General features: G+C 41.8%; 1 protein-coding gene across 4 annotated transcripts in view; it reads right to left on the bottom strand.

The window, feature by feature from the left end:
* Window positions 1-27,009, bottom strand: part of sanbr (SANT and BTB domain regulator of CSR) — an 808,920-nt gene that overhangs the window by 740,890 nt on the left and 41,021 nt on the right. For all 4 annotated transcript variants that reach the window (XM_072580998.1, XM_072580996.1, XM_072580997.1 and 1 more), the window contains 3 exons: window positions 24,092-24,182; window positions 10,008-10,246; window positions 2,800-2,858 (listed from right to left, as the gene is read on the bottom strand). In XM_072580998.1, coding sequence (XP_072437099.1) covers window positions 2,800-2,858; window positions 10,008-10,246; window positions 24,092-24,182 — 389 coding nt within the window. The remainder of the gene's footprint in view (window positions 1-2,799; window positions 2,859-10,007; window positions 10,247-24,091; window positions 24,183-27,009) is intronic.

Raw genomic sequence — 27,009 nt, 5'->3', positions numbered from 1 at the left:
ATTGATGGGAAAGACGATGGAGAGGTCAAGAGGACAGTGCTGAGTTGGAGTCTTGGGACTGGGATAAGTTGGGGGGGGTGGGAGGAAACTGGTGAAATCCACATTGATCCTGTGTGGTTGCAGTGTCACAAGGCATTCTTCCTCCAGGCATCTGGTAGTTAGGGTTTGGATATGGAGGAGGCCCAGTATCTGCATGTCCTTGATGAAGTGGGAGGGGCAGTTGAAGTGTTCAGCCACAGGGCAGTGGGGTTGCCTGGTGCGGGTGTCCCAGAGATGTTCGCTGAAACGATCCGCAAGTTGGCATTCTGTCTCTCCGATGTAGAGGAGACCACATCGGGTGCAACGGATACAGTAGATGACATTAGTGGAGGTATGGGTAGGTTTCTGTCAGGTGTGGAAGGATCCTTTCAGGCCTTGGACGGAGGTGAAGGGGGATGTGTGGGCACAGGTTTTGCCCTTCCTCCAGTGGCAAGGCAAGATGCTGGGAGTGGAGTAAGGGCTGGTGGGGGCTGTAGATCTGTCCAGGGAGTTCCAGAGGGAATGGTCTCTCTGAAACACTGATAGGAGTGGGGAGGGAAATAGTGGTAAGGTCTGTTTGTAGATGGCAGAAGTGGCTGAGGATGATGCAATGTATCTGGAGATTGGTGGGGTGGAAGGTGAGGACCGGGGGGGTTCTGTCCTTGTTGCATTTGGAGGGGTGGGGTTCAAGGGCAGAGGTGCAGGAAGTGGGGGAGACTCACAGGAGGGCATTTTTGACCACATGGGAGGGGAGATTGCAGTCTGTGAAGAAGGAGACCATCTGGGATTTTCTATGGCGGAACTGGTCATCCTGGGAACAGATGTGGCAGAGGCTGAGGAATTGGAAATAAAGGATGGCATTTTACAGGACACAGGGTGGGAGGAGGTGTAGTTCAGATGGCTATGGAAGTCCGTGAGTTTGTAAAAAATATCTGTGGTTTGTCAGTCGCCGGTGATGGAGATGGAGAGGTCCAGGAAGAGACGGGAGGGGAGAGTGAAAGGTGTTAGCAAAGTTGATGAACTGTTCAGCCTCCTCGTGGGAGGAAGAGGTAGCGCCGATACTGTCATCAGTGTAGCGGAGGAAAAGCTGTGGGATGGTGCCGGTGTGGCTGCAGAAGGTGGACTGTTCCACGTACCTGACAAAAGAGACAGGAATAGCTGGGGCCCATGGCTACCCGTTTGGTTTGGAGGAAGTGGATTGAAAGGAGATGTTGTTAAGGGTGAGGTCCAGTTCAGCCAGACAGATGAGGATGTCAGTGGAAGTGTACTGGTTGAGACGGCGTGAGAGGAAGAAACGGAGGGCTTGGAGGCCTTCATCATGGCGGACAGATGTGTACAGGGACTGGACATCTATCGTGAAGATAAGGAGTAGGGGATCAGGGAAACAAACGTTTTGGAGGTGGTGAAGGGCATGGGTGGTGTTTCTGGACTAAGGGGAACAGGACAGTGTCAAGGAATGCAGAGATGAGTTCAGTGCGACAGGAGCAGACCGAGCTGATGGGTCAATCGGGGAAGTCAGGTTTATGAATCTTTGGTAGGAGATAGAGTCAGGCGGTGTGGGGTTTGCAGATGATGAGGTTACAGGCTGTGGATGGGAGATTCCCAGTGGTGATGAGGTTGTGGATGGTCTGGAAGATGATGGTTTGGTGATGGGAGATGAGGTCATGGTCAAGGAGGCAGTAGGAAGGGGTGTCTGCGAGTTGGCGCCTTGCTTTAGTGGTGTAGAGGTCAACGTGCCAAACTACCATAGCGGCCCCCTTGTCTGCTGGTTTGACAGTGATGTTGGGGTTGGATCAGAGGGAGTGGAGGGCTGCGCATTGTTAGGGCAGGAGGTTGGAGTGGGTGAGGGGGTGGTCAGGTTGAGACATTCAATGTCAGGGAGGCAATTTGAAATGAGGTCAAGGGTGGGTAACAGGCCAGCATGGGGTGTCTTGGAGGTGACAGAAGGGGTCAGTGAGTGGGCGGGAGTCTTGATTGAAAATGTGGGCTGTTTTCTTATACATTTCAAGTATAATATTTGCTTACAAAACTCAGTTATGACAGGTAGTTTAGGACTTAAACATAATTAAATTGAAATGAAAACGATATTAGCTCAACTACCAAATGTTATAAAGGACAAACTCACTGCTAAAGAACTTCGCGCATGGTAGCTTCACCACCCTATTATTTTCATTTACTGACAACTCAAAAGAAAATATTGTATTTGTGCTGCATACTTAAATTGTTTCATAAACATCTTATTCATGAAAGCAAAAATAACTGATCAGTTTAGGACATGCAGAAACATTTCCATAAATAAATGTTCGTCATGATAACTGTGAAATCAGTTGAAAATTCAGGCCTCAATAACTATTGGGCATGGTGAACATTACGTTAGAAATTTGTTGTATATCTCAGGCACGCATATACAGTACATTCTAAAGAACAATACAAGTGCTTTCTCTCATAGCTGCACCACATGTATTGGGTAAAAAAGACTGGCTCAGTATCCTAGGGATAGAGGAAAACAGCCAAATTGTTCTAATACCCTCATGTTCCCATGAGAATCAAGAACCATATAGACTGCACAGTTAATGCACATCCAACTGCAATTTTACACAAGAATGCAGATTATAAAGTTACGCTTACCACTCATTTTTTTAAACAATTATGATATATTTTAGATTTCAAATCCAATTCATCAGTATCACATTAAAAGGCAAATAAATGATAGCAAACCAGATAAATTTTCAAATTAAGCCATTTTATCCTAATCTAAACTAGAAAAATTAATGCACTCACCAAGGAATCCATTTTCAAAAATTCAGATGAAATGAGGATGGAAATAACATTACTGGGCTCTACAATAAAGAAAAAGCAATTATGCAGTCAATTGATAACTGAAACCACAAGCTTCCGAAACAGATCTAGTCACAAATTACATATTCAGAATAGGCAAAATAAATTCCACAAATTCAGTAATTGACTCTACAAATTTTATTTAAAAAATTGACAATCTTTGCATTTGCCAAAGATTTTAACGCTTATACGATATTTTATATGTTTCATAGAAATCAGACTGTCAAAAACCTGTAACAAGTTGACAGTACAATTGTTGTAATTCGGTTTTGTTGTCACCAAATTCTAATATTTGGTGGACTCTGAATAATAGTGAAAAACAGAGGGAAGAGAAAATCTGGGTTCTTGGGAGTTATATAGGTGCAAAATTATTCATGGATAAAACAAAAGTTGAATGTTAATGAACTCCATGCTAACTAGTCATAACATGACTAGTTATCGAGATGTACAGCACGGAAACAGATCCTTCCGTTCAGCTCATTCATGCTGACCAGATATCATAGTCATAGAGATGTACAGCATGGAAACAGAACCTTCGGTCCAAATCTGTCCATGCTGACCAGATATCCATCCTAACCTAATTTAATCCCATTTGCCAGTACTTGGCCCATATCCCTCTAAACCCTTCCTATTCATATATCCATCCAGATGCCTTTAAATGTTGGAATTATATCAGCCTCCACCACTTCCTCTGGCAGCTCACTCCATACACGCACAACCCTCTGCGTGAAAAAGCTGTCCCCTCTCACCCTAAACTTATGCCCTCTAGTTCTGGACTCCCCCGCCCCAGGGAAAAGACCTTTTCTATTTACCTTCTCCATGCCTCTCATGATGTTATAAACTTCTATAAGGTCACCCCTCAGCCTCTGACGCTCCAGGAAAAAAGCCCCAGTCTATTCAGCCTCTATTTATAGCTCAAATCCTCCAACCATAGCAACATCCTTGTAAATCTTTTCTGAACAATTTCAAGTTTCACACCATCCTTCGAACAGGAGGGAGACCAGAATTGTACACAACATTCCAAAATGGCCTAACCAATGTCCTGTACAGTTGCAACATCCATTCTCAGTGCTCGGATTTATAAAAATTCATGATGAGCATGCAACAATCAATTAAACTATAATCATAGGACCTTGTTCTTCTTAGTTAACACTAGAAACTAAACAAAAGCAGCAGAATTGAAGTTTAGGTAATTAGCCAACCTTCCGCTGAATTTGCGCCTTCATAAAACTCATCCTGTTAATCTACAGCAGGACCATACTGACGTGAGCATCAATATTGCCATTCTTCAAGCCTGTGCTGGTGCACTAACCACAACACCACCATCATCATCATCATCATCATCATCATCCCAGACCCTGCCCATCCCCTTTAACCGCCTTGTTCCAACAGAGTTTTGAACTACTTTGCAATCCCATTCTGACCCAACATCAGACTTCACGGATTCACTGCTTTTACCCAGACCTAACCCTGTTCCATTGTCATCCACATAAATTATAGTTATTTGTGGATATGCCAGTATTATTCATGGTTTGCTATTTTGGAATTACCTATACAGCAGCAGGAAGACAATCCAGCCCAGGATGCAACCTCTAGACTGTGTACACCTTCCCAGACAGGCACCAGTCCTCCACCTCATACTAAGCTGTTCCCAAAGTCAAACCCGCACCTGTCCCCACCATCCCTGCATCAACATTGCTTCTCTTTATAAAAATTACAATAATGCAATAATGACTCCCTCTCATTTAACCTCCGTGTTCTCTCTACCCAAGTCACATTTCTAATTATCTTTTGTTTCAGTTATTGAACTTGTTATGCTTTAAACATGTAGAAGATACAAATTTAATAAAGGAATACACAAACAGTTAGAATCAGAAGGACAAAAAAAAACAGGAAATTGGATTTGGACACACACCATTCATAATGATTGGAAGACTGTCCTCAAGGGAAAAAAAGTAGGTCTTGGAGGAAATGAGCATGTCTCTGAACTTCTAAGAAAATAGTCCACCTCAAAACTAACAGTGTTTCATACTGCAGTACTTTGCTACAATCTTTTCATGCACTTGCAATCCATTCTGCTCTTGAACCGGTGACAGCATTGCTCCACGGCCAAGTAAACTGGTGTCAGAAAGTTGGAAACCTGGGAAGCCAAGAACAAGTGAAGAAACAACTTCTGCTTGAAGATGCTGGGTTCAACTCCATGAAGTATCACAACTCTCACATACTTTCCCAGCCACTCCTGCAAGCAGTATCTAATTTCCTGCCTTTGTTGCTCAGACCTTTGAGTATAGAGGTTGAGACATCATGTTGAGGTTGTAGAGAATGTTGGTGAGGCTTTGTCTAGAGTACTGTGTCCAATTCTGGTTGCCCCGTTATAGGAAGGATATTATTAAGCTGGAGACGGTTCAGAAAAGATTTACCAGAAAGTTGCCAGGATTGGAGGATTTGATTGATAAAGGAGAGTCTGGATTGGCTGTGACATTTTTCACTGGAAAGGTGGTGTTTGAGGGGTGACCTTATAGAGAGTTATAAAATCATGAGGAGTAAAGATAAGGTGAAGGCCAAGTGAATATGGTGGGGGATTTCAAGACTAGGGGGCATTTTTTAAAAGGAGGAGAAAGTGAGGACCGCAGATGCTGTAGATCAGAGTCAAGTGTGTGGTGCCGGAAAAGCATAGCAGGTCAGGCAGCATCCGAGGAGCAGGAGAATCAATGTTTCATGCATACGCCCTTCATCAGGAATGAGGCTTGTGAGCCATGGGGCTGAGAGATAAATGGGAAGGGAGTGGGGTTGGGGGAAGGTAGTTGCGAATGCAATAGGTACATGAAGGTGGGGGAGAAGGTGATAGGTTGGAGAGGAGGGTGGAGCTGATAGATGAGAAAGATAATGGACAGGTCAAGAGGGTGGGACTGATATAATGTGGGGTGAGGGAAAATGAGGAAACTGATGAAATCCATTTTGAACCAGTGTGATTGCAGGGTCCCAAGACAGAATACAAAGCGTTCTTCCTCCAGGTGCCTGGTGGTAATGGTTTGGCAAGGGAGGAGGCCAGGACCTGCATGTCCTTGGCGGAGTGGGAGTGGGAGTGGGAGTTGAAGTGTTCAACCACGAGACAGTGGGGTTGGTTGGTGCAGGTGTCCCAGAGATGGTCTCTGAAATGATCCAAAAGGAGGCATCCTGACTCCCCAATGTAGAGGAGACCACATCGGGCTCAATGGATACAGTAGATGACATTGATAGGGGTTCAGGTTACGCCAGTCCCCTGGCCCATTCCTGATGAAGGGCTTATGACCAAAATGTCAATTTTCCTGCTCCTCGGATGCTGCCTGACCCACTGTGCTTTTCCAGCACCACACTCTTGACCTCGCTACTTTTAAGGTGAGAAGAGAAAAATTTAAAAAGACATGAGTGACAACTTTTCTTTTTACAAAGAGTAACTCGAATGTGGAATGAACTTCTAGAGGAAGTGGTGGACACAGGTACAGTTACAACATTTAAAAGATATTTGGATAAGTACATGAATAAGAAATGTTTGAAGAGCTAAGGGCCAAGTGCAAGCAGGATTAAAGATGGCATGGACTGTTTGGACTAAAGGATCTGTTTCCATGCTGTATGACTCTAAATTCTCATTTTCCTTGTGAGCAACTAGTTGTTGATGTTATTAATTTGATTTGGATTGACATCAAACTTAAATCTCTGGGGTGACAGCCACTGATAGTCGTTATATTGAGAAATGCAGAGCCTTTCCATGGTGTCTGATCATGTTGTTCTCCCTAGGGCAGGTGCTAACCCATGAGATTCCTGTGCTAATTACTCAGAAGAGTTCTTAAGATGGTTTGCAACTGCATTCCTCAATGTTATTTAACTCTGAGGTACATTCTAGTAGCAGAATTCAATCAGATTAAACAATCCTGTTCAATCTTTACAAATCAACATTTTCAAGGAATTCCAGGGAACATCAAACTAAAATTGAGAGACTAAATCATAGCTTCCACTCATTGGGACCAAAATCTCTCTAACCTCAGAAACAGACACACTACTAGCATGGCAGGTGTTAACTATCCAGATGCTAATACCCCCTTGATGTCAATCAAACAATCGGAGAATGTATCTTAATCTCCACTTGTCAACAGTGCTTGGAGTGGGTCACAAACGACTTAGCAAAAGCTTGTTCCCCTTTATGATGTCCGTAGCTTAACACTGTAAACAAGGCATCTAGTTAGACCAATTTTTCTATTTAGGAAAAGCAATCTCTATTACACATTTCAGAATATGAACTCAAATTTAGTAAATAAAGTTATGATGTTCATGTACCTATTATGTTTTCTTGATATCCAAATCTCACTTATTAGAACCTCAAAATTGTTGCAAGTCATTTCATGGCATGAGCTGTAAATACACTATTATCTGTCAGTATATTGTACATTCTGGAGCAGTCTATTGCATATGGAGTGTAAGGGATGGATTGCACCTCTCATAGGTCATTGCAGTAGAACTGCTCTTGGTGGTAGGGAACTGGCTAAGTAAAGCCCTAACAAAATGTGCATACATGAGAATGGTCAGCTCAAGGAAATTATTGTATGTTACACATTCATTCGGTGTGAACATGAGAAAAAACGATGGCATGAGCTTTGCTGTCATTAACTATCAATACGAAGACATGCCTTTTCAAGGTATTGTGATGGTGCTTAAACTTCCCTTGCATTGCAAGCAACTCTCATCACTGCATATCTTCTAACATGATCAACCTAATTAAGTCAAGGATAAATTCTACAATGACCTCCATGCCTTAATTGCTGCTGTACCAAAGTCAGAAATGTTTGGTCACTTCAATGCAAGAGTTTGTGCAGATCATCAGGCATGGGAAGGGAGCACTGAAAAAAATTAGGGTTGGCGGTTGAAACAGCAATGGCTTCCTTTCGTTAAAGATGTGTGCCAAAGTGAACTCTTGATCACCAATACAGTTTTCAGTGTCACTCATCACAGTAAGATATGTAGGATTTATTAAGTGCGCAAAATCAAGGAACTCATTGTTGACTTTCGGCAGGATGTTACTCATGCCCTTCTACACATTAACAGCACAGTGGTGGAACGAGTGGAAAGTGTCAAGGTCCTGGGAGTGGTCATCAAAAACAAGTTTTCTTGGACTCTTCATGTGAATGTACTGGTTACAAAGGCCCAACAACATCTTCTTCAGGCAGCTGAGAAAATTTGGCATGATGGCAAATACCTTTGCCAATGTTTATAGGTGTGCCATTGAGAGTATTCTGTCTGCATGTATCACTACCTGGTATGGTAACTGTACCATTCAAGATCAGAGACGGTTTCAGAGAGTGGTGAACTTGGCCCGAACAAGCACAAAGGCCAACTTCCCATCTTCAAAATCCATCTAACATTGTTAAGGAAAGATCGCCAGTATTCTCAAAGATCCATCCCACTCTGGCAATGCTTTTCTACAACCTCTAATCGGGGAGACGGTACAGAAGCCTGAACACACGCACTAGCTGGTTTTGAAACAGTTTCTACCCTACTATTGTTAGAATACTGAATGGAATCACAAACTCTTAGCATTCGCCTGTACCTGTGTTTTTTTTTGCCGCTGTTTACCTATTATTTACTTATCTATGCTATTTAACTATGTGATCTGCCTATATTGCTCGCAAGACAAAAAACTTTTCATTGTGCCTCGGTACACGTGATGATAAATTCAATTCAATTCAATTTAATGTCTTGGATTCTCTAAGCTTTGACAGCTAATTAAGAATCATCAGGCATAAGGACAGATAACTTGACTGCAAACAAAGACAGGTACAACAACAACAACAATTGGATTGGCTGTTGTTTTATTATTTCAAAGCTGAATACAACAAACCATCACCCCTAGACACTCAGAGCAAGAAGGTCCAGAAGAATAACAATGTCTTGAGATTCAAACAGGTAATCACGAAGAAGCCTCTCTCAGAGAAACTCAAGAATCACCTGTGTGCAACAAAAATGAACACACTGCACTGAGGATGACTAGGTGGCTTTTAGGACTTCAGCATATCCCACGCAGACAGCGAGCAAGGCACTCCACAGGACTGCAGTTTTTATAGAGAACAGTCTACCCTTGCTCTCAGTTTCCAAGGGGTTCAAACTCTGTTTCACTGTTTTAACATCCTAAAACCAAACATTTGCCTCAACTTTTTGAACTGACTTTCAGCAGTACAGCCTACCAGCTATTCTTTTCCCTTCTATTCCAATTGTCCTCAAATTACTGCAGATTTGTTCTCTTTGATCAACTTTCCCCAGGATTCTCTTTGTCCGGTAGAGAAGATTATATAAAACATTTCCCATGCAGACCAGAGTAGCTGCTGTTCTTTTACACTCACTGTCTCTCAGTTGCTGTTCAAATTCTTTAAGACAGAAAGTCTGCAATAACAACATAATTTGTTCTGCCTTAATTCAGGTGAATTATGCAATTCAGTTCGGCTGCACTTCGATATATAATTTTTCACTTAAGATTTGAGATACACTGGATATTGTAATTCCAGACCAACCTGAACTTATGGGGCTTAATTCAAATGATTAGATTGACCTTTAAAAGAGTTAAATTTAAACTTTATTGCATTATTTATAATCTACTCAGCTTTCTCATTTTCCCTTTAATGTAACAATAGGGTAATTTAAAACACAACCTTGTTTATGATCAATAAGTAGTAAATAAAAACTGAATGATGGTCAATCTGGTAAAATACAGTATTGCTTATCAACATATGCATACAACACAGCATGACAAAGAAAAATAAATGAAGCAAAAAGATCATGAGATACAAACAGTTCTTGATTACAAAACATTTAAAAGTGATAGACCCTAATTAATGTTTAAATTAAGGCTTTTTGTTTTAAATGTTTTGTAACAGTGAAAAACACTGTGGATGAAGAGCTGAAAAAGCATTTAAAGCAGGCACTATTTATGAGCAAAAAAAAGTATAACTTTTTGAAGAGATTTGGAATTATGGGGGAGGGGTTTATAAAGTAATGACATCACAGGAAAAAGATAAGAATATGCATAATTACATTGCCACTGACAAATATTTAGCTCAGGTACAAATTAACTAAATTTGTACTGTACAAGCATTTTCTAAACAATACGTAACCCTAAAACCTACCTAATTCTGGTTGTTCAGTTTGTCCTTGATGTTTTAGTTTCCTCTTCACATAGCTCATCAACCAGGCAAAGATATGGACATCACAGTGCACCGATATGTCTACTTCCTGCCAGCGTTGTGCATCAACAGATAGATACTCAGCAAAGTACTTCATCTCACTGACTAGTAGATTCCGAGGACAAACAAAATCACGCTTCAGGTTTTTGGATTCATCACAAACATGGATTACCATGTTGGGCCTTTTATGAAAATAAAAGCATCTTAAAACATTGGCTATAAAAAAGACATGGTTCCCATTTTCAACTGCTTACAACTGTAATTGAAAAGGAACCAAGATTTGCATTAGCTTAAGTATTGAAACTGAACTGCCTAAGGGGCTTTGTATCTTATTTGCTGTAAAATTTTTATAAGTTTGCAGCATTAGTTCTGCATCTACCACAAGTCCACTCACCTGTGCAGACTTAATTTCTTAAATCAACAATAGTGAAAACACATGATCAGTAAGCTTCACACAAACAGAAATGACATATTCCGTCAAGAGTGAATTACAGCTTGAGTGAATATATAGTTTAGGGACTCTGGAGACAATTTGGGCATTGGGTACAGGTGAACAGGTGGGGAACAGGTGCTTTTTCCTTGTTTTTTTGGCTCATCATTTGTTAGGTTGTTTTAACCGGATAAATTGAAACTCAGGATCAGGGGTCCAACACAAAGCAGTAATACACCATAGGTTCATTGGTTGGTGTTAGCTAATTATTTGATGATCTGTTATAGGTTATTTGGAGATTGGAGGTTAGTAGGGGAAATACTTACACATGTCAAAATATAACACCAGTACAATTTTTTAAAAAAGATCTAACGAATAAGGAACTGAAAAAAAAAGATGCTGGGCCAGGCGATGTTTTGTAATTGCAAGATGTGGAAGCTGATGGACCCCATTGTGGTTCGTATTCACCACATCAAAATAAGTGTCGATTGCTTGAGGAACTCTGCTTAGAGTTGATGAGCTACAGTCTGAGCTTTGAATACTGCAATGTATCAGCAAGGGAGAAGAGTTACCCGGACACTGTTTCAGGAGACAGTCACACCTCTTAGGTTAATTACCTTGAATTCAGTTCGTGGGCAGGGACAAGAGGGTGTTTTTATGAGCAAGACAGGTAAAGGTATCCAGGAGATAATTCTGAAACAGCCTCAGCGGTTGAGCTTCTCTAACAGGTTTGAGGTTATTGCTTCGTATGGATGTAAGTGGGAGCTGTAGGGATGATGAGCAAACTGACCAAAGCACTGTGGTACAGAGGCTGAAGGAAAAAGAAATGTAATTCTACTTGGGAATGGTATAGTCAGGGAAGTAGACAGGATTGAGAGTCCCAAAGGCTGTGTTGCCTGCCTGGAGCCTGGATTCAGGATATCTCATCTGGACTGCAGAGGGAATTGAATTGGGAGAGAAAAGAATCAGTTGTTGTGATTATGTAGGGACCAATGACATAGGTGGAATGAAGAGAGATTCTGCTGAGGGAATATGAGTTGCTAAGGACTAAAATAAAAATAATTAATAATCTACTGATTAATAACTGAACCTTCTTTGTAAGAAATGAAGTTAAATTAAATCGATAGCAACAAGTGACACGTGGAAGAAGTGGAAGGCCTAGAATCGGTGTGGGTAGAGTTGTTGAAACGCTAAAAAAAAGCATGATGGGAGTCATGTCCAGGCTTCCTAATAGTAGTCAAGATATGGAGAACAAAATAAATCAGTAGTTAGAAACAGAAAGTAAGAAAGACACTATCACAATCATCATTGGGGACTTCAATAAACAGGTTGACTGGGAAAATCAAGTTGGTGGCAAGTCTCAAGAAAACATATCTGTGAAATGTATAAGAGATGGTTTTCAGAGCAGCTTGTGGGAGGGCCCACTTAGGAAAAGACATTTCTAGATTTGGCATTATGTAATGAGACAGACTTGATTAGAGAGATTAAGGTGAAGGAATCCCTAGGGGGGCAATGATCAAGGGAGGACAGTGGAGAAGCAATGACAGGAGTTTCTGAAGGTAACTCATTTCATGGAAGAGGAAACATACTACGGGGAAAATGAGGCAACCATGGCTGACTAGGGAAGTGAAGATGTGGTAAAGAAAATGTGGTGAAGATTATTGGGAAGTCTTAGGATTGGGAAGCCTTTAAAAACAAGCAGAGGACAACTAAAAAAAAACAATAAAGGGTGAGAAGTTAAAATATAAGAGTAAGCTCGCTAATAACATTAAATTGCAAGAGATCTTTTAGGTGTCTAAAAAGGCTAAGACAGTGGCAAGAGTGGACACAGGACCACTGGAAAAGAGACCGGACACATAGTAATGGTGAACTGTAAGAACTGAACAGATACTTTTTATCAGTTTTCATAGTGAAGACACCAGCAGCATACCAGAGTTTAAAGAGAATCAGAAGGCAAAGACGAGAGTGGAGTGGTCATCATTAAGGAGAAGGTGCTGGGTGATATATCACCCAGACCAGATGGACTACACCCATAGTTCTGAAGGAGACATCTGAGGAGATTGTAGAGGCATTGGTGGTGATCTTTCAGGAAGTGTCCCGGAGAAGTGGAAAATGGCTAATCTAACACCCTTGTTTAAGAAGGGAGGGAGTCAGAACATTAGAATCTACAGGCCAGTTAGCCTGACCTCAGTCATTGATAAGATTTTAGAGTCCATTATTAAGAATGAGATTGCAGAATATTTGAAAGTGCTAGTAAAGGGCAAATTCAGCACAGCATTGTCAAGAGGAGGTCATACCTGACAAATCCACTGGAATTCTTTGAGGAGGTCATGAACACTTTAGACAAAGGAAAGCCAATGGATTTGATCTATTTGGATTTATCGAAGGCATTGATAAGATGCCACAGAGGACGCTGCTAAATAAGAGATCATGGGGTAAGGTGTTGGTGTGGACAGAGGATTTGTTGATGGGCAGAAGGCAGAGAGTGATGATTAAGGGGTCTTTTTTAGGATGGGACCTGGTGACTTGTGGAATTCCACAATGGTCCATGTCACGAGCACAGCTTTCATGTTATATACTAACGATCGGGACAAAGGAACTGAGAACATTGCTGCTAAGTTTGCAAATGACAAAGATAGGTGGAGGGACAGGTAGCATTAAGGAAGTGGGTGGCTGCAGAAGGACTTAGATAAACTAGTAAAGTGGGCAAAGTGGTAGATGGAATACAATGTGGGAAAGTGTGAGGTTATGCACTTTGAGAAAATAGACTACACCTCTTTACTTTCTACTAATGGTGAAAGGCTTTGGAAATCAGAAATCAGAAATCCTAGTTCTGGATTCTCTTCAGGTTGGCATGGTTCGGTTGGCAGTTAGGAAGGCAAATGCAATGTTAACATTCATTAAAGATTCACCCAATCTATCCTGTCTATACCTGGCATATGCTTCCTTTTTCTTTCTTAACCAAATGCTCAATTTCTCTAGTCATCCAGCTTTCCCTACACCTACTAGCCTTTTCTTTCACCCTAACTGGAATATGCTGTCTCTGAACTCTAGTCATCTCATTTCTGAAGGCTTCCTATTTTTCAGCCATTCTTTACTTGCGAACATCTGCCCCCGATCAGCTTTTGAAAGTTCTTGCCAAATACCATCAAAATTAGCCTCCTCTGTTTTAGAACTTCAGCATTTAGATCTGGTCTATCATTTCTATCATTATTTTAAAACTAATAGAATTATGGTCGCTGGCACCAAAGTGCTCCCTCACTGGCATATCAGTCACCTGCCCTGCTTTATTTCCCAAAAGTAGATCATTTTGCACCTTCCCTAGTAGGTACATCCATCAGAGTGATCCACTGAAGCAGAAAATTTTCTTGTATTTAAATTCCTCTCCATCTGAACCCTTAACACTATGCCAGTCCCAGTCTAAGTTAAAATCCCCTACCATAACTACCCTATTATTCTTACAGATAACTGAGACCTCCTTACAAATTTGTTTCTCAATTTCCTGTTAGGGGGTCTATAATACAATCCCAATAAGGTGATCATCCCTTTATTATTTCTCAGTTCCACCCAAATAACTTCTATCTCGGGCGACCGATTCAACACAGACATTTACTACAAACCGACCGACTCCCACAGCTACCTAGATTACACCTCCTCCCACCCTGTCCTCTGTAAAAATGCCATCCCATATTCCCAATTCCTCCGCCTCCGTCGCATCTGCTCCCAGGAGGACCAATTCCAATACCGAACAACTCAAATGGCCTCCTTCTTCAAAGACCGCAATTTCCCCTCAGAAGTGGTCGACGACGCTCTCCACCGCATCTCCTCCACTTTCCGTACCTCAGCCCTTGAACCCGCCCCTCCAATCGCCACCAGGACAGAACCCCACTGGTCCTCACCTTCCACCCCACCAACCTCTGAATACATCGCATCATCTTCCGTCATTTCCGCCACCTCCTGACAGACCCCACCACCAGGGATATATTTCCCTCTCCAACCCTATCAGCGTTCAGGAGACCACTCCCTCCGTGACTCCCTCGTCAGGTCCACACCCACCACCAACCCAACCTCCACTCCCGGCACCTCCACCTGCAACCGCAAGAAGTGCAAAACTTCTGCCCACACCTCCCCCTTCACCTCCCTCCAAGGCCCCAATGGATCCTTCTATATCTGTCGCAAATTCAGCTGCACCTCCACACACATCATTTACTGCATCCGCTACACCCGATGTGGTCTCCTCTACATTGGGGAGACAGGCTGCCTACTTGCGGAACATTTCAGAAAACACCTCTGGGACACCCACACCAACCAACCAAACCGTCCCATGGCTGAACACTGCAACTCCCCCTCCCACTCCGCCAAGGACATGCAGGTCCTTGGCCTCCTCCATCACGAGACCCTGGCCACATGACGCCTGGAGGAAGAGCGCCTCATCTTTCGCCTAGGAACTCTCCAACCACAAGGGATGAATGTAGATCTCTCCAGCTTCCTCATTTCCCCTCCCCCCACCTTATCTCAGTCCCAACCCTCGGATTCAGCACCGCCCTCTTGACCTGCAATCTTCTTCCCGACCTCTCCGCCCCCACCCCCTCTCTGGCCTATCACCCTCATCTCCTTCCACCTATCGTATTCCCAGCACCACTCCCCCAAATTCCCTCCCCCCTACCTTTTATCTCAGCCCGCTTGGCACACCAGCCTCATTCCTGAAGAAGGGCTTATGCCCGAAACGTCGATTCTCTTGCTCCTCAGATGCTGCCTGGCCTGTTGTGTTTTTCCAGCTCCACATTTTTCAACTCTGGTACTCCAGCATCTGCAGTCCTCACTTTCTCCCACCCAAATAACTTCCCTAGATGTATTCCTGGGAATATCCTCCCTCAGTACAGCTGTAATGCCATCCCTTATCAAAAACGCCACTTCCCTGGGAAAAATTTCTGGCTGTAATGGGCTGCTCTTTTTTTGAGCTATTTTAGGTGTTGGAGGTGATTTCCTCGAATTCCAGGATCAACAATTACTGTTTTATATGCTGTTGCACTGTTTTGGAACTTGGGAGAAAAGTCAAAACAACAGCACTTTTAAAAGGGAGAGGAAGAGACAAAGGGAGCACGTAGCCTATTGCAGGAGAGAGAGTGTGAGAGTGTGAGAGTGTGAGAGTGTGAGAGCGAGAGAGAGAAAGAAACCCACACTGCTAACTGACACAGCAGTGAACCTGCACAGTTACTGCCTTTGCTGTTGAATTCATGTATTGCTGAACATTGGAGTGAGTCTAGGAAAATTAACAAACAGTGAAATTCACAACTAATCTTGAATGAACCTGTTTGGGAGAGAACACTGCACGAAGGTTGAATAGCTTTAAGTGTAGCCTTACTGAAAGTCTGCAGTAGTGAGTAGAGTGGGTTCTTTCTTGATTATATGTTTTATTGAGATATGTCTCTTGATTAAACGTAAAAATATAAGCCATAAGTATTAAGCTAGCCCAGAGCAGTATTTGTAGAGGAATAAGATGGTGCTATTTGCTGGGTCTGCAGACTGGAAGAAGCAAAGTAGAGTAATGTGCTCTTCTTGTCAGATGTGGGAGCTTAGGAAGAGTTTATGGGTTACTGAGGATTATATCTGCAATAAATGTCATTGCTTGCATTTGGTATCAGATCGAATTGATCACTTGGAGCGACACTTTAGAGGCAATGAGGAACTTACAAGAGCTAGGGGGTGTGATAGATGACAGTTATAGGAAGGGAGAAAAGCTGCAGATACAGTCACATAGATGGATTAACTCCAGGAAAAAGGCAAGAGAGGTAGGCAGGTAGTGCAGGACTCTTCTGTGGCTATCCCCATTTCACACAAGTATGCTGTTTTGGAAAATGTAGGGGTTGGTGGATTCTCAGGGGAATGTATAGCACCAACAGCCACATTTCTGGTATCAAGATTGGTTCTAATGCAATGAGGGTCGGGTTCCAAGAGATCGATTGTGTTAGGCACAGACAGACATGTCTGTGGCCAGCAGTGAAAAATCAGAATGGTGTGTTGCCTCTCTGGTGCCAGGATCAAGGATATCTCAAAGAGGGTGCAGAATATTTTCAAGGTAGGACTGATAAATTAAACTGCATTTATTTCGATACAAGAGGCCTAACATGGAAGGCAGATGAACTCAGGGCATGGTTAGGAACATGGGACTGGGATATCATAACTATTACTGAAATGTGCCTCAGAGATGGACAGGACTGGCAGCTGCAAAAAAAGAATACATGAGATAGCTTTGGCAAATAGGTTTAAGGAGAATCCAAAGGGTTTTGGCAAATACATTAAGGACAAAAGGGTAACTTGGGAGAGAATAGGACCCCTCAAAGATCAGCAAGGTGGTCTTTATGTGAAAAATGAGAATGGTGTGTTGCCTTCTGGTGCCAGAATCAAGGGTATCTCAAAGTGGGTGCAGAATAATCTCAAGGGGGAGAGGGGCCAGCAGGATGTCATTGTACACATTGGAACCAATGATATAGGAGGGGAAAATGATGAGAAAAGAGAGTTAGACAGGAATTTAAAAAGGAGGTCCTCAAGAGTAGTAATATCTGGATTACTTCCGGTGCTACGAGCTAGTGAGGGTAGAAAGAAGAGGATAGAGCAAATGAATGCATGGCTAAGGAGCTGGTGTATGGGAGAAGGATTCACATTTTTGGATCACTGGAATCTCTTCTGGGGTAGAAATGACCTGTACAAGAAGGAAATTGAGAGGAAAGAGATCAATCTGAGACTGGTACAATTGAGAAAAGAAGCGAATCAAACAGTCAGGGCAGGCAGGGACAAAGCTGAGAACAAGGTAGGATTGATAAATTAAACTGCATTTATTTCAATACAAGAGGCCTAACATGGAAGGCAGATGAACTCAGGGCACGGTTAGGAATATGGGACTGGGATATCATAGCTATTACTGAAATGTGCCTCAGGGATGGACAGGACTAGCAGCTGCAAAAAGGGTACATGAGATAGCTTTGGCAAATAGTTTTAAGGAGAATCCAAAGGGTTTTTGCAAATACATTAAAGACAAAAGGGTAACTTGGGAGAGAACAAGACCCCTCAAAGATCAGCAAGGCAGCCTTTGTGTGGAATCGCAGGATATGGGGGAGATACTAAATGAGTATTTTGCATCAGTGTTTACTGTGGAAAAGGACCTGGAAGACATAGAATGTAGGGAAATACATGGCAACATCATGAAAAATGTCTATATTCCAGAGGAGGAAGTACTGGATATCTTGAAATGCATAAAAGTGGATAAATCCCCAGGTGTTCCCTAGAACTCTATGGGAATCTAGGGAAGTGATTGTTGGGCCTCTTGCTGAGATATTTGTATCATCGATAGTCACAGGTGAGGTGTCAGAAGACTGGAGGTTGGCTAATGTGGTGCCACTATTTAAGAAAGGTGGTAAAGACAAGCCAGGGAACTATAGACCGGTGAGCCTGACGTTGGTGGTGAGCAAGGTGTTGGAGGGAATCCTGAGGGACAGAATGTACATATATTTGGAAAGACAAAGTCAACATGGCTTTGTGCATGGGAAATCATATCTCACAAACTTGATTGAGTTTTTTGAAGAAGTAGCAAAGAGGATCGATGAGGGCAGAGTAGTAGACATGATTTATATGGACTTCAGTAAGGCGTTCAACAAGGTTCCCAATGGGAGATTGGTCAGCAAGGTTAGATCTCATTGAATACAGGGAGAACTAGCTATTTGGGTACAGAAGCTATTTGGCTCAAAAAGGTAGAAGACAGAGGTGGTGGTGGAGGGATTTTTTTCAGACTGGAGGCCTGTGGCCAGTGGAGTGCCACAAGGATCGGTGCTGGGTCCACTACTTTTTGTCATTTATATAAATGACTGGGACATGAACATAGGAGGTATAGTTAGTAAGTTTGCAGATGACACCAAAGTTGGAGGTGTAGCGGATAGCGAAGAAGGTTACCTCAGATTTCAATGGGATCTTGATCATATGGGCCAATGGGCTGAGGAGTGGCAGATGGAGATAAATGTGAGGTGCTGCATTTTGTGAAAGCAAATCTGAGCAGGACTTATACACTTAATGGTATGGTCCTAGGGAGTGTTGCTGAACAAAGAGACCTTGGAGTGCAGGTTCATAGCTCCTTGAAAGTGGAGTCGCAGATAGATAGGATAGTGAAGAAGGTGTTTGGTATGCTTTCCTTTATTGGTCAGAGTATTGAGTACAGGAGTTGGGAGGTCATGTTGCGGCTGTACAGGTCATTAGTTAGGCCACTTTTGGAATATTGCATGCAACTCCGGTATCCTTCCTATCAGAAGGATGTCGTGAAACTTGAAAAGGTACAGAAAAGATTTACTAGGATGTTGCCAGGGTTGCAAGATTTGAGCTATAGGGAGAGGGTGAATAGGCTGGGGCTGTTTTCCCTGGAGAGCTGGAGGGAGAGCTGGAGGGAGGCTGAGGGGTCACCTTATAGACGTTTATAAAATCATGAGGGGCATGGATAGGGTAAATAGACAAGGTCTTTTCCCTGGGGTGGGGCAGTCCAGAACTAGAGGGCATAGGTTTAAGTGAGAGAAGAAAGATATAAAAGAGACTTAAGGGGCAGCTTTTTCACGCAGAGGGTGCTGCGTGTGTGGAATGGGCTGCCAGAGGAAGTGGTGGAGGCTAGTATAATTGCAACATTTAAAGGCCATCTGGATGGGTATATGAAGATGAAGCCTTAGGGGAGATATGGGCCGGGTGCTGACAGGTGGGACTAGATTGGGGTGGGATATCTGGTCAGCATGGACGAGTTGGACGAGGTTCCGTGCTGTACATTACTATGACTAGGATACAAGAGAAGCGATATATTGCTGAGGCTGTATAAGATTCTGGTCAGACCGTATTTTGAATATTGTGAGCAGTGTAGTGCTCCATATCTATGAAAGGACGTGCTGGCCTTGGAAGGGGTTCAGGTGAGGTTTGCAAGAATGATTCTGGGATAAAGGGCTAATCATATGAGAAGTGGTTGAAGACTTTGGTTCTGTACTTGATGGAGTTTAAAATGATGAGGAGGGATTCAATTGTAACTTACAGAATAGTGAGAAGGCTGGGATAGGGTGAATGTGGGGAAGACATTTCCACAAGCAAGACAGACTCAAACCTGAGGGCACAGCTTCAAACTGCAGGGACCATCCTACAGAACGGAGGTGAAGGGGAATTTCTTCAGTCAGAGGGTGGTTAATCTGGGGAATTCATTGCAGCAGAGGGCTATGGAGGCCAAGTTATTGAGTGTATTTAAGGCAGAGATAGATAAGTTCTTGATTGGTAAGGGGATCAAGAGGTACAGGGAGAAGGCAGGAGGATGGGGTTGAGAAACATATCAGTCATGACTGAATGGCAGTGCAGACTCAAAGGGCCAAATGGCCTAATTCTGCTCCTATATCTTATGGTCTTATAAGTAACAATTAGACTGGGGAAGGCAGAGGGCGGGGGCTTTGGTGGTGGCAAGAAAGATGTTCATATTTTAGCTACAGTGTACATTCAGCTGATAGACCTGACAACCTGATGATTGAAGCCCAAGCTTCATTTATGTTTTTTTTTAAACAATTAGGTAGGTTATCTTGTTTAAAACACCATGAACCTGAAGCTTTCAAAATCATTATATTAGCATTATTGCCACAGATATGTGACCAAGAAGATCTGATGTATATACAGCTAAAATAGCATTCAAACATTTAGGAACATAGGTTTACATTTTAAACATGGGATCCAAGGTTCCATGATATGCACCTACACAGCTCAGAAAAGTAAAAGACATGGAGTCAAATGTAAGCAAAGTTCTGCTCAAACTAGAATGCTGTTAAGCTATCACAGGTAATCTTCAACATATGTCTCTTTGTTATAACATTCATTTAGGCTTTGCATATGCTGACATTTTTACCTTTAAGTAATTAAACAGGGTAGAATTTATAAAAACACTGGCATGGAAAAGTGCTGTAACTTAAATTACTTTCAACAATTATTTCTTATATGTATTTTGTCAGTTTCATTAAAGGTATTACTTAAAGATTTCTGATGCTCCAAAGATATCGATCAATGATTAATAGTTCTTCTCATAGTACAACTATTATCTAAAGCATGATCTTGAAGCCGGAGCGTATGGAAAGTGTACTATTTTCCAGATGCATCTGCACCATTTAACTGGAATTTTTGAGTAAACTTAAAATTTTACTTGGCAGTTTTTCCAAAATTATTTTGCAAAAAGCTGGGGACAAAATGCAAAAGTTAAATTTGTGTAATTTTATATTTATGACAGTGGTGGCAATTGTAGTAAAGAAGGACAAGTTACCAAGTTAAACCAATTACTGCCGTATCTCAAGTTGCTTCTGAATCTCATATTCTGAAAAGTTAAAACAAAAGGTATATTAACTCATTAATGTCTCTTGGCTTACTTTTTAAAAGATCAATTTTTAATAATCCTACATTTATCTTATGTTTCATTATTAGTTAGATGTTAATATTGTGCTGATGAGAGGGAAAACACAAGTCAGAATGCGAAAACAGATAAACTTTCAACAGTCAGTTAGAGTCATAGAGTCATAGACATGTACAGCATGGAAACAGACCCCTCTATTCCTGATGAAGGGCTTTTGCGTCGATTTTCCTGCTCCTCGGATGCTGCCTAACCTGCTGTGCTTTTCTAGCACCACTCTGATCTAAACTCTGGTTTCCAGCATCTGCAGTCCTCACTTTTGTCTTCAGTCCAATCCATCCATGCCGACCAGATATTCCAACCCAATCTAGTCCCACCTGCCAGTACCCGGCCCATATCTCTCCAAACCCTTCCTATTCATACACCCATCCAAATGCCTCTTAAATGTTGCAATTGTACCAGCCTCCACCACATCCTCTGGCAGCTCATTCCATACACGTACCACCCTCTGCATTAAAAAGTTGCCCCTTAGGTCTCTTTTATATCTTTCCCCTCTCACCCTAAACCTATGCCCTCTAGTTCTGGACTCCCTCACCCCGGGGAAAAGACTTTGTCTATTTATCCTATCCATGCCCCTCATAATTTTGTAAACCTCTATAAGGTCACCCCTCAGCCTCCGACGCTCCAGGGAAAACAGCCACAGCCTGTTCAGCCTCTCCCTGTAGCTTAAATCCTCCAACCCTGGCAGCATCCTTGTAAATCCTTTCTGAACCCTTTCAAGTTTCACAACATCTTTCCGGTAGGAAGGAGACCAGAATTGCACATAATATTCCAACAGTGGCCTAACCAATGTCCTGTACAGCTGCAACATGACCTCCCAACTCCTGTACTCAATATTCTGACGAATAAAGGAAAGCATACCAAATGCCTTCTTCACTATCCTATCTACCTGCGACTCCACTTTCACCTGCACTCCAAGGTCTCTTTGTTCAGCAACACTCCCTAGGACCTTACTAAGATTTGCTTTCTCAAAATGCAGCACCTCTCTTTTATCTGATTTAAGCTCCATCTGCCACTTCTCAGCCCATTGGCCCATCTGGTCCAGATCCTGTTGTAATATGAAATAACCCTCTTTGCTGTCCACTACACCTCCAATTTTGGTGTCATCTGCAAACTTACTAACTGTACCTCTTATGCTCGCATCCAAATCATTTATGTAAATGACAAAGAGTAGAGGACCCAGCACCGATCCTTGTGGCACTCCACTGGTCACAGGCCTCCAGTCTGAAAAACAACCCTCCACCACCACCTTCTGTCTTCTACCTTTGAGCCAGTTCTGTATCCAAATAGCTGGTTATCCCTGTATTCCGTGAGATCTAACCTTGCTAATCAGTCTCCCATGGGGAACCTTGTCGAACGCCTTACTGAAGTCCATATAGATCTCATCTACTGCTCTACGCTCATCAATCCTCTTTGTTACTTCTTCAAAAAACTCAATCAAGTTTGTGAGATATGATTTCCCACGCACAAAGCCATGTTGACTGTCCCTAATCAGTCCTTGCCTTTCCAAATAAATGTACATCCTGACACTCAGGATTCCCTCCAACAACTTGCCCACCACCGACGTCAACCATTCGATTAAAAAAAATTAGTAACCAGGGAAGTCCTCACTGCCACTCATCCAATGTGTCAGGTCTAAATGATCCCATTCCTATCCCTACCCTCAGATTCCCACTGTGGGCAGACACCAGGAATGCAGTCAATTGCATTTTTCTCAGCTCAACTAAACTTGTGTCCTACCTCCCTAGTTTCACCAAACTCTAGAACTAAAGGTGGTAACTTTGGGCTGTGCACCATGAAGACATTTTCTGGGACCTTAATGTGCTTGCGTTCATTCTTCAGTTGTGGCTGTCACTTAAGTTGATACCACCGAATGTATCTTTTGGGTTCAAAGGTCATGACTGTGTTCATGAGGAAGAGCAGTTCATACATAACCAACCAATGCAGTTGTAACATCAGAGATGTTTTGTCTGCACCACTATTGCCTCAAGTCTCACATTTTTAGCTCCCATCATAACTCCTAGACAAGACAGTCTGCATCACCTGCCCCACAAAGGAGGACATTATTGCTGCATCATTTGCTGTAAGGTAATCTTGACAATTGCTGAAACAGGACAAAGTCTGAACCATGACATAAATATAACCACAGTATGAAGCTTTTGTATAATATTTCTTTTTGCACCAAAACAGTGCACACATATATTAAACTAAATGACATAATATTTGGAAATGGCAATGACTTTATTATCTTCTTTGTGGAAAGGAGGCACCACCTGCACAAGTACAAAGTTTTCAGAATGTGGGGTTCCCTGTAACACAAGGCATCACAGACAGTACCCAAGTGAATAAACCGTTCTTATGTCAACTTATGCCTACTGTTTGCACTGTGAGCATCAGTGCTAACATGGATCTTATTTGTCCAACATTCTCCTTGCCAACCTCCTCAGCTCTATGCAATGAAAATTCTAAACTAATTTAGGAGTCCAGAGTTTGTAAGCTATCCCAAAGCTCACTCATATTCTGGTCATCCACCATTTCTTCCCAGTCTCCCAGCAGTAGCAATTTCAACATCCGGCTTGCAAAATCCCACCACACCATAGTTCCAGGGACACAGTGGATATTCGGCAACTGTATACCAAAACTCACAATCTTCACAGTCTGGAAGAAAACATGCTTGTCTTAACAATATCCTCCAGGCTTCAAGACTCAGATTCTCTTCACGAATATCTTTACAACACTACATTTCTTCCAAAATTTCTACTGTATCTCAGTTATTACCACTAATTTCTCTACCAATTTGCCCTGTAATATGCCATGAGACATTTTGTTACATTAAAAGGAAGGCATTAAGTAATTAAATTGAATCATGGAATTCCGAAGTGTCTTAACTTTAAGCCTTTCAAAATGCTGTCAGATGATTAATATTTGTTTTCAAATCATTGTAATAGCTTACATTTTTGCACCACACTTTACCTACCACAACCAGGATCTGGCTCATCTAAATCTATCCACTCAGTTCAAAAATACGCCATTTTTATGTTCCAGTAAAGAATTTGGTAAAACAGGTATACTCATCAGGATAACATGAAAAGGTTCAATTATAGCCCTTTACAGAAATAGATACATATCATTATTACCCACCCTTGGCTTTCATCCAGTTTGTCTTCATCTTTATCAGTTGCACCATTTTCTTTTAGAGTGCAATTTCTTCCTGAAGATACTGCAGTCCGTCCTTGAATATTGAACAGTATTAAAACTAGACATTACAGATTCAAGGCAGCCGAACTATTTTGCACTGATCAAAAAGTCAAATGCATTATTCAATCAATTTTACCCTTTAACATTTGTAACACAAAATGTAATTCAAGCCATCTATGTGCCTTTCCAATTTAACTGTTACCGTACTCAACACTAACAATTTGGCTGTGACTACATAGAATAAAGGACAGGTTCATACAACATGGTAGAGTGAGCAAAGTTGAGATGCAAATCCTAAGTTTCATCTGGGAGATGGGATGGAAGATTATTTTTCCCCCACTACTGCTCCATCAGTATTTATGATAGACCTCTTCATGTCAGAATTTCCAATCAACTTACAAGTCCTTAAATTGCACTGGGGGCTGAAGAGAATATTTTGACTTCCAGGCCTTCTTCAAATCATGGGCATGTATCTGGTGTAGGTATTGTGAAGTGTGATGGAAAGATGTTGGGGTCCCTTGAAACCGATCCTTTTTTTTTAAAGCATTTCCTATGTGGAATGAGATTTCATTTAGCTTCTGTCATAGCATTTATTGCTTTCTCAAAAGACTACCAAGGCCACAGAGTTTCTTAAGTTGATATCAAAGAACTACAGAACTATATTGTGCTATATTTATCCTATTATCAATGCAGTATTTAAGAAAATCAAAGTTGCTTTCCCAAAACAAATCAAAACTAACCTTCAGATGAAGGTGGGAAAGAATGGAACAGTTTTTTTATGTTGAGCGTAGTCGTCCAGTGTTTATTGGGTAGAAGGATTCACATGGGTGATTGATACAGCATAAACTGCCAGCTCCAGCAATAGGTGTTAGACAATAAGTGATCAGGCAGTCCTTGCAAGGAGCAACCATTGTCAATCAGCTATTTTCAGATGGAAGAGTTCTTTAAACCTTTAGCTAGAAAGCAGGCTACTGCTGTCACAATTTTAATATGATTGACAGATTCTGAAACAGGAGCTCATTTTGGACTTGTATTTATCAGTGAACAATCCTCAATTGTCATGGATCATATACTTTTTATCATCTAATGTACCAAATCTAAACTGCTGCTTCTTAATAAACTTAATAAACTTTCTGAAAATTTCTTACAAAGGGTTGATTGTCTGTATTAGAATCTAACAAATGACAGCTATTGGGACTATAAGAGTTCTGAGTGAATTACTTAACAGCTGAAGTGTATTCTGAGTGGGCTGCATCAAAGAACTCTCAAGTGGACCCTTGTGGCACCTCTTTTCTGCAGAGTAGCTATGACAACCTTCTAAACACATGCAGCTCCTTTGGTCATTTCAATGGCCCTATTCCCACAAAATAGGGCATGATCAGTGCTTGTCTGCATTGGCAGATGTGGGCTTTACTCCACAACAAACAAAACAAAATGTGGGAATTATAAGTGCTGAAAATGTTGAAATTGAAAGATAATTTAGTGTAACAAGACGACAATCTCCAAGTATCTCTATTCTAAGTGCTTAATTCTGCTTTTGTTAACATTTTATCACATTATTTCTGTTTTTATATGGTAAGTAGCTTTCCATAATGGTGTAACAATTTCTTTTAGATAATTAATACTGCCTTTCACAAATGTGTAATATTGTTTGGACAGTCCTCTAAAAATGGAAGTTAAAATGTCACTAATTTACACATCATTCAGTTGCCTGAGTAACTGCCAAGTCATCTTGGAAGCAGTACTGGAACAGTTACAAGTCTTCAAATTAATGCATTAATAACTAATGTCATGTTGCCAGTTAATGAATAGTACCCAAATCAAATGTAGCGGAATAGAGACACTAAGGAGAGATTCAAGAAGGGTATTCAAAGTTGTGTGGGATTTTGATAGGGTAGATGGAGGAAAACTGGTCAAATGACATGAACACAACTAGAAGACAAAAGTTGGCAAAAAGAGAGATCAGAATTCTCTTTTAACATAATAAATTGTTAGAAGGTGGAATGCACTACGTGAAAGAGTGCTGAAAGCTAAGTTAGAAGTAACATCCAAAAAAGAACCAGATACATACTTGGAAAAGTGAAATTTCTAAGGCAAAGAGGGGTGTCTAAGGCTCTGATCAGACTACATTTGGAATATTGTGAGCAGTTTTGGGCCCTGTATCTAAGGAAGGATGTGCTACATTGGAGGAGTCCAGAGATGTTCACAAGTAAGATCATGGGAATGAGGGGCTTGTCAGATAAGGAGTGGTTAAAGACTCTGGGCCTGTATTCGATGGAGTTTAGAAGGATGAAAGGGATATTTAATTGAAACTTAGAGAATACTGAGAGGCTTGGATAGAGTGGATGTGGAGAAGATGTTTCTACTAGAAGAGACTAGGACCCAAGGGCACAGTCACAGAGTGAACTGATAACCCTTTAGAATGGAGATGAGGAAGCATTTCTTCAGCTGGGGGTGGTGAATCTGTGAAACGCATTGGCACAGAGGCTGCGGAGGCTAGGTCATTGAGTGTATTTTGGATAGTGATAGATAGGTTCTTGATTATAAGGGGAATCAAAGGTTACAGGTAGAAGGTAGGAAAATGGGATTGAGAAACATATCAGCCATCAACAGCAGAGTAGATGCAATGGGCCAAATGGCTAATTCTGCTCCAATGTCTTAAGAGCAAAAGAGTGGGACTAACTGGACAGCCCTTTCAGAAATCTAAAAGGGATATAAGTCAAACAGATTCCCTTTGCAACTTGTAATTTTGTGTGACTTAGTGTTGAGCATTACTCAGCAAGTGACATGCAACAATACAGCTTCCTGAGAAGTATTCAGCAAGACAGGACATTGAAATAAACTTGTAACTCATGATTCCC

The sequence above is a fragment of the Chiloscyllium punctatum genome, chromosome 11 (assembly GCF_047496795.1).
Source record: "Chiloscyllium punctatum isolate Juve2018m chromosome 11, sChiPun1.3, whole genome shotgun sequence".
Classification (NCBI taxonomy): Eukaryota; Metazoa; Chordata; class Chondrichthyes; order Orectolobiformes; family Hemiscylliidae; genus Chiloscyllium; species Chiloscyllium punctatum.
This window is presented reverse-complemented; position numbering and strand designations above follow the sequence as displayed.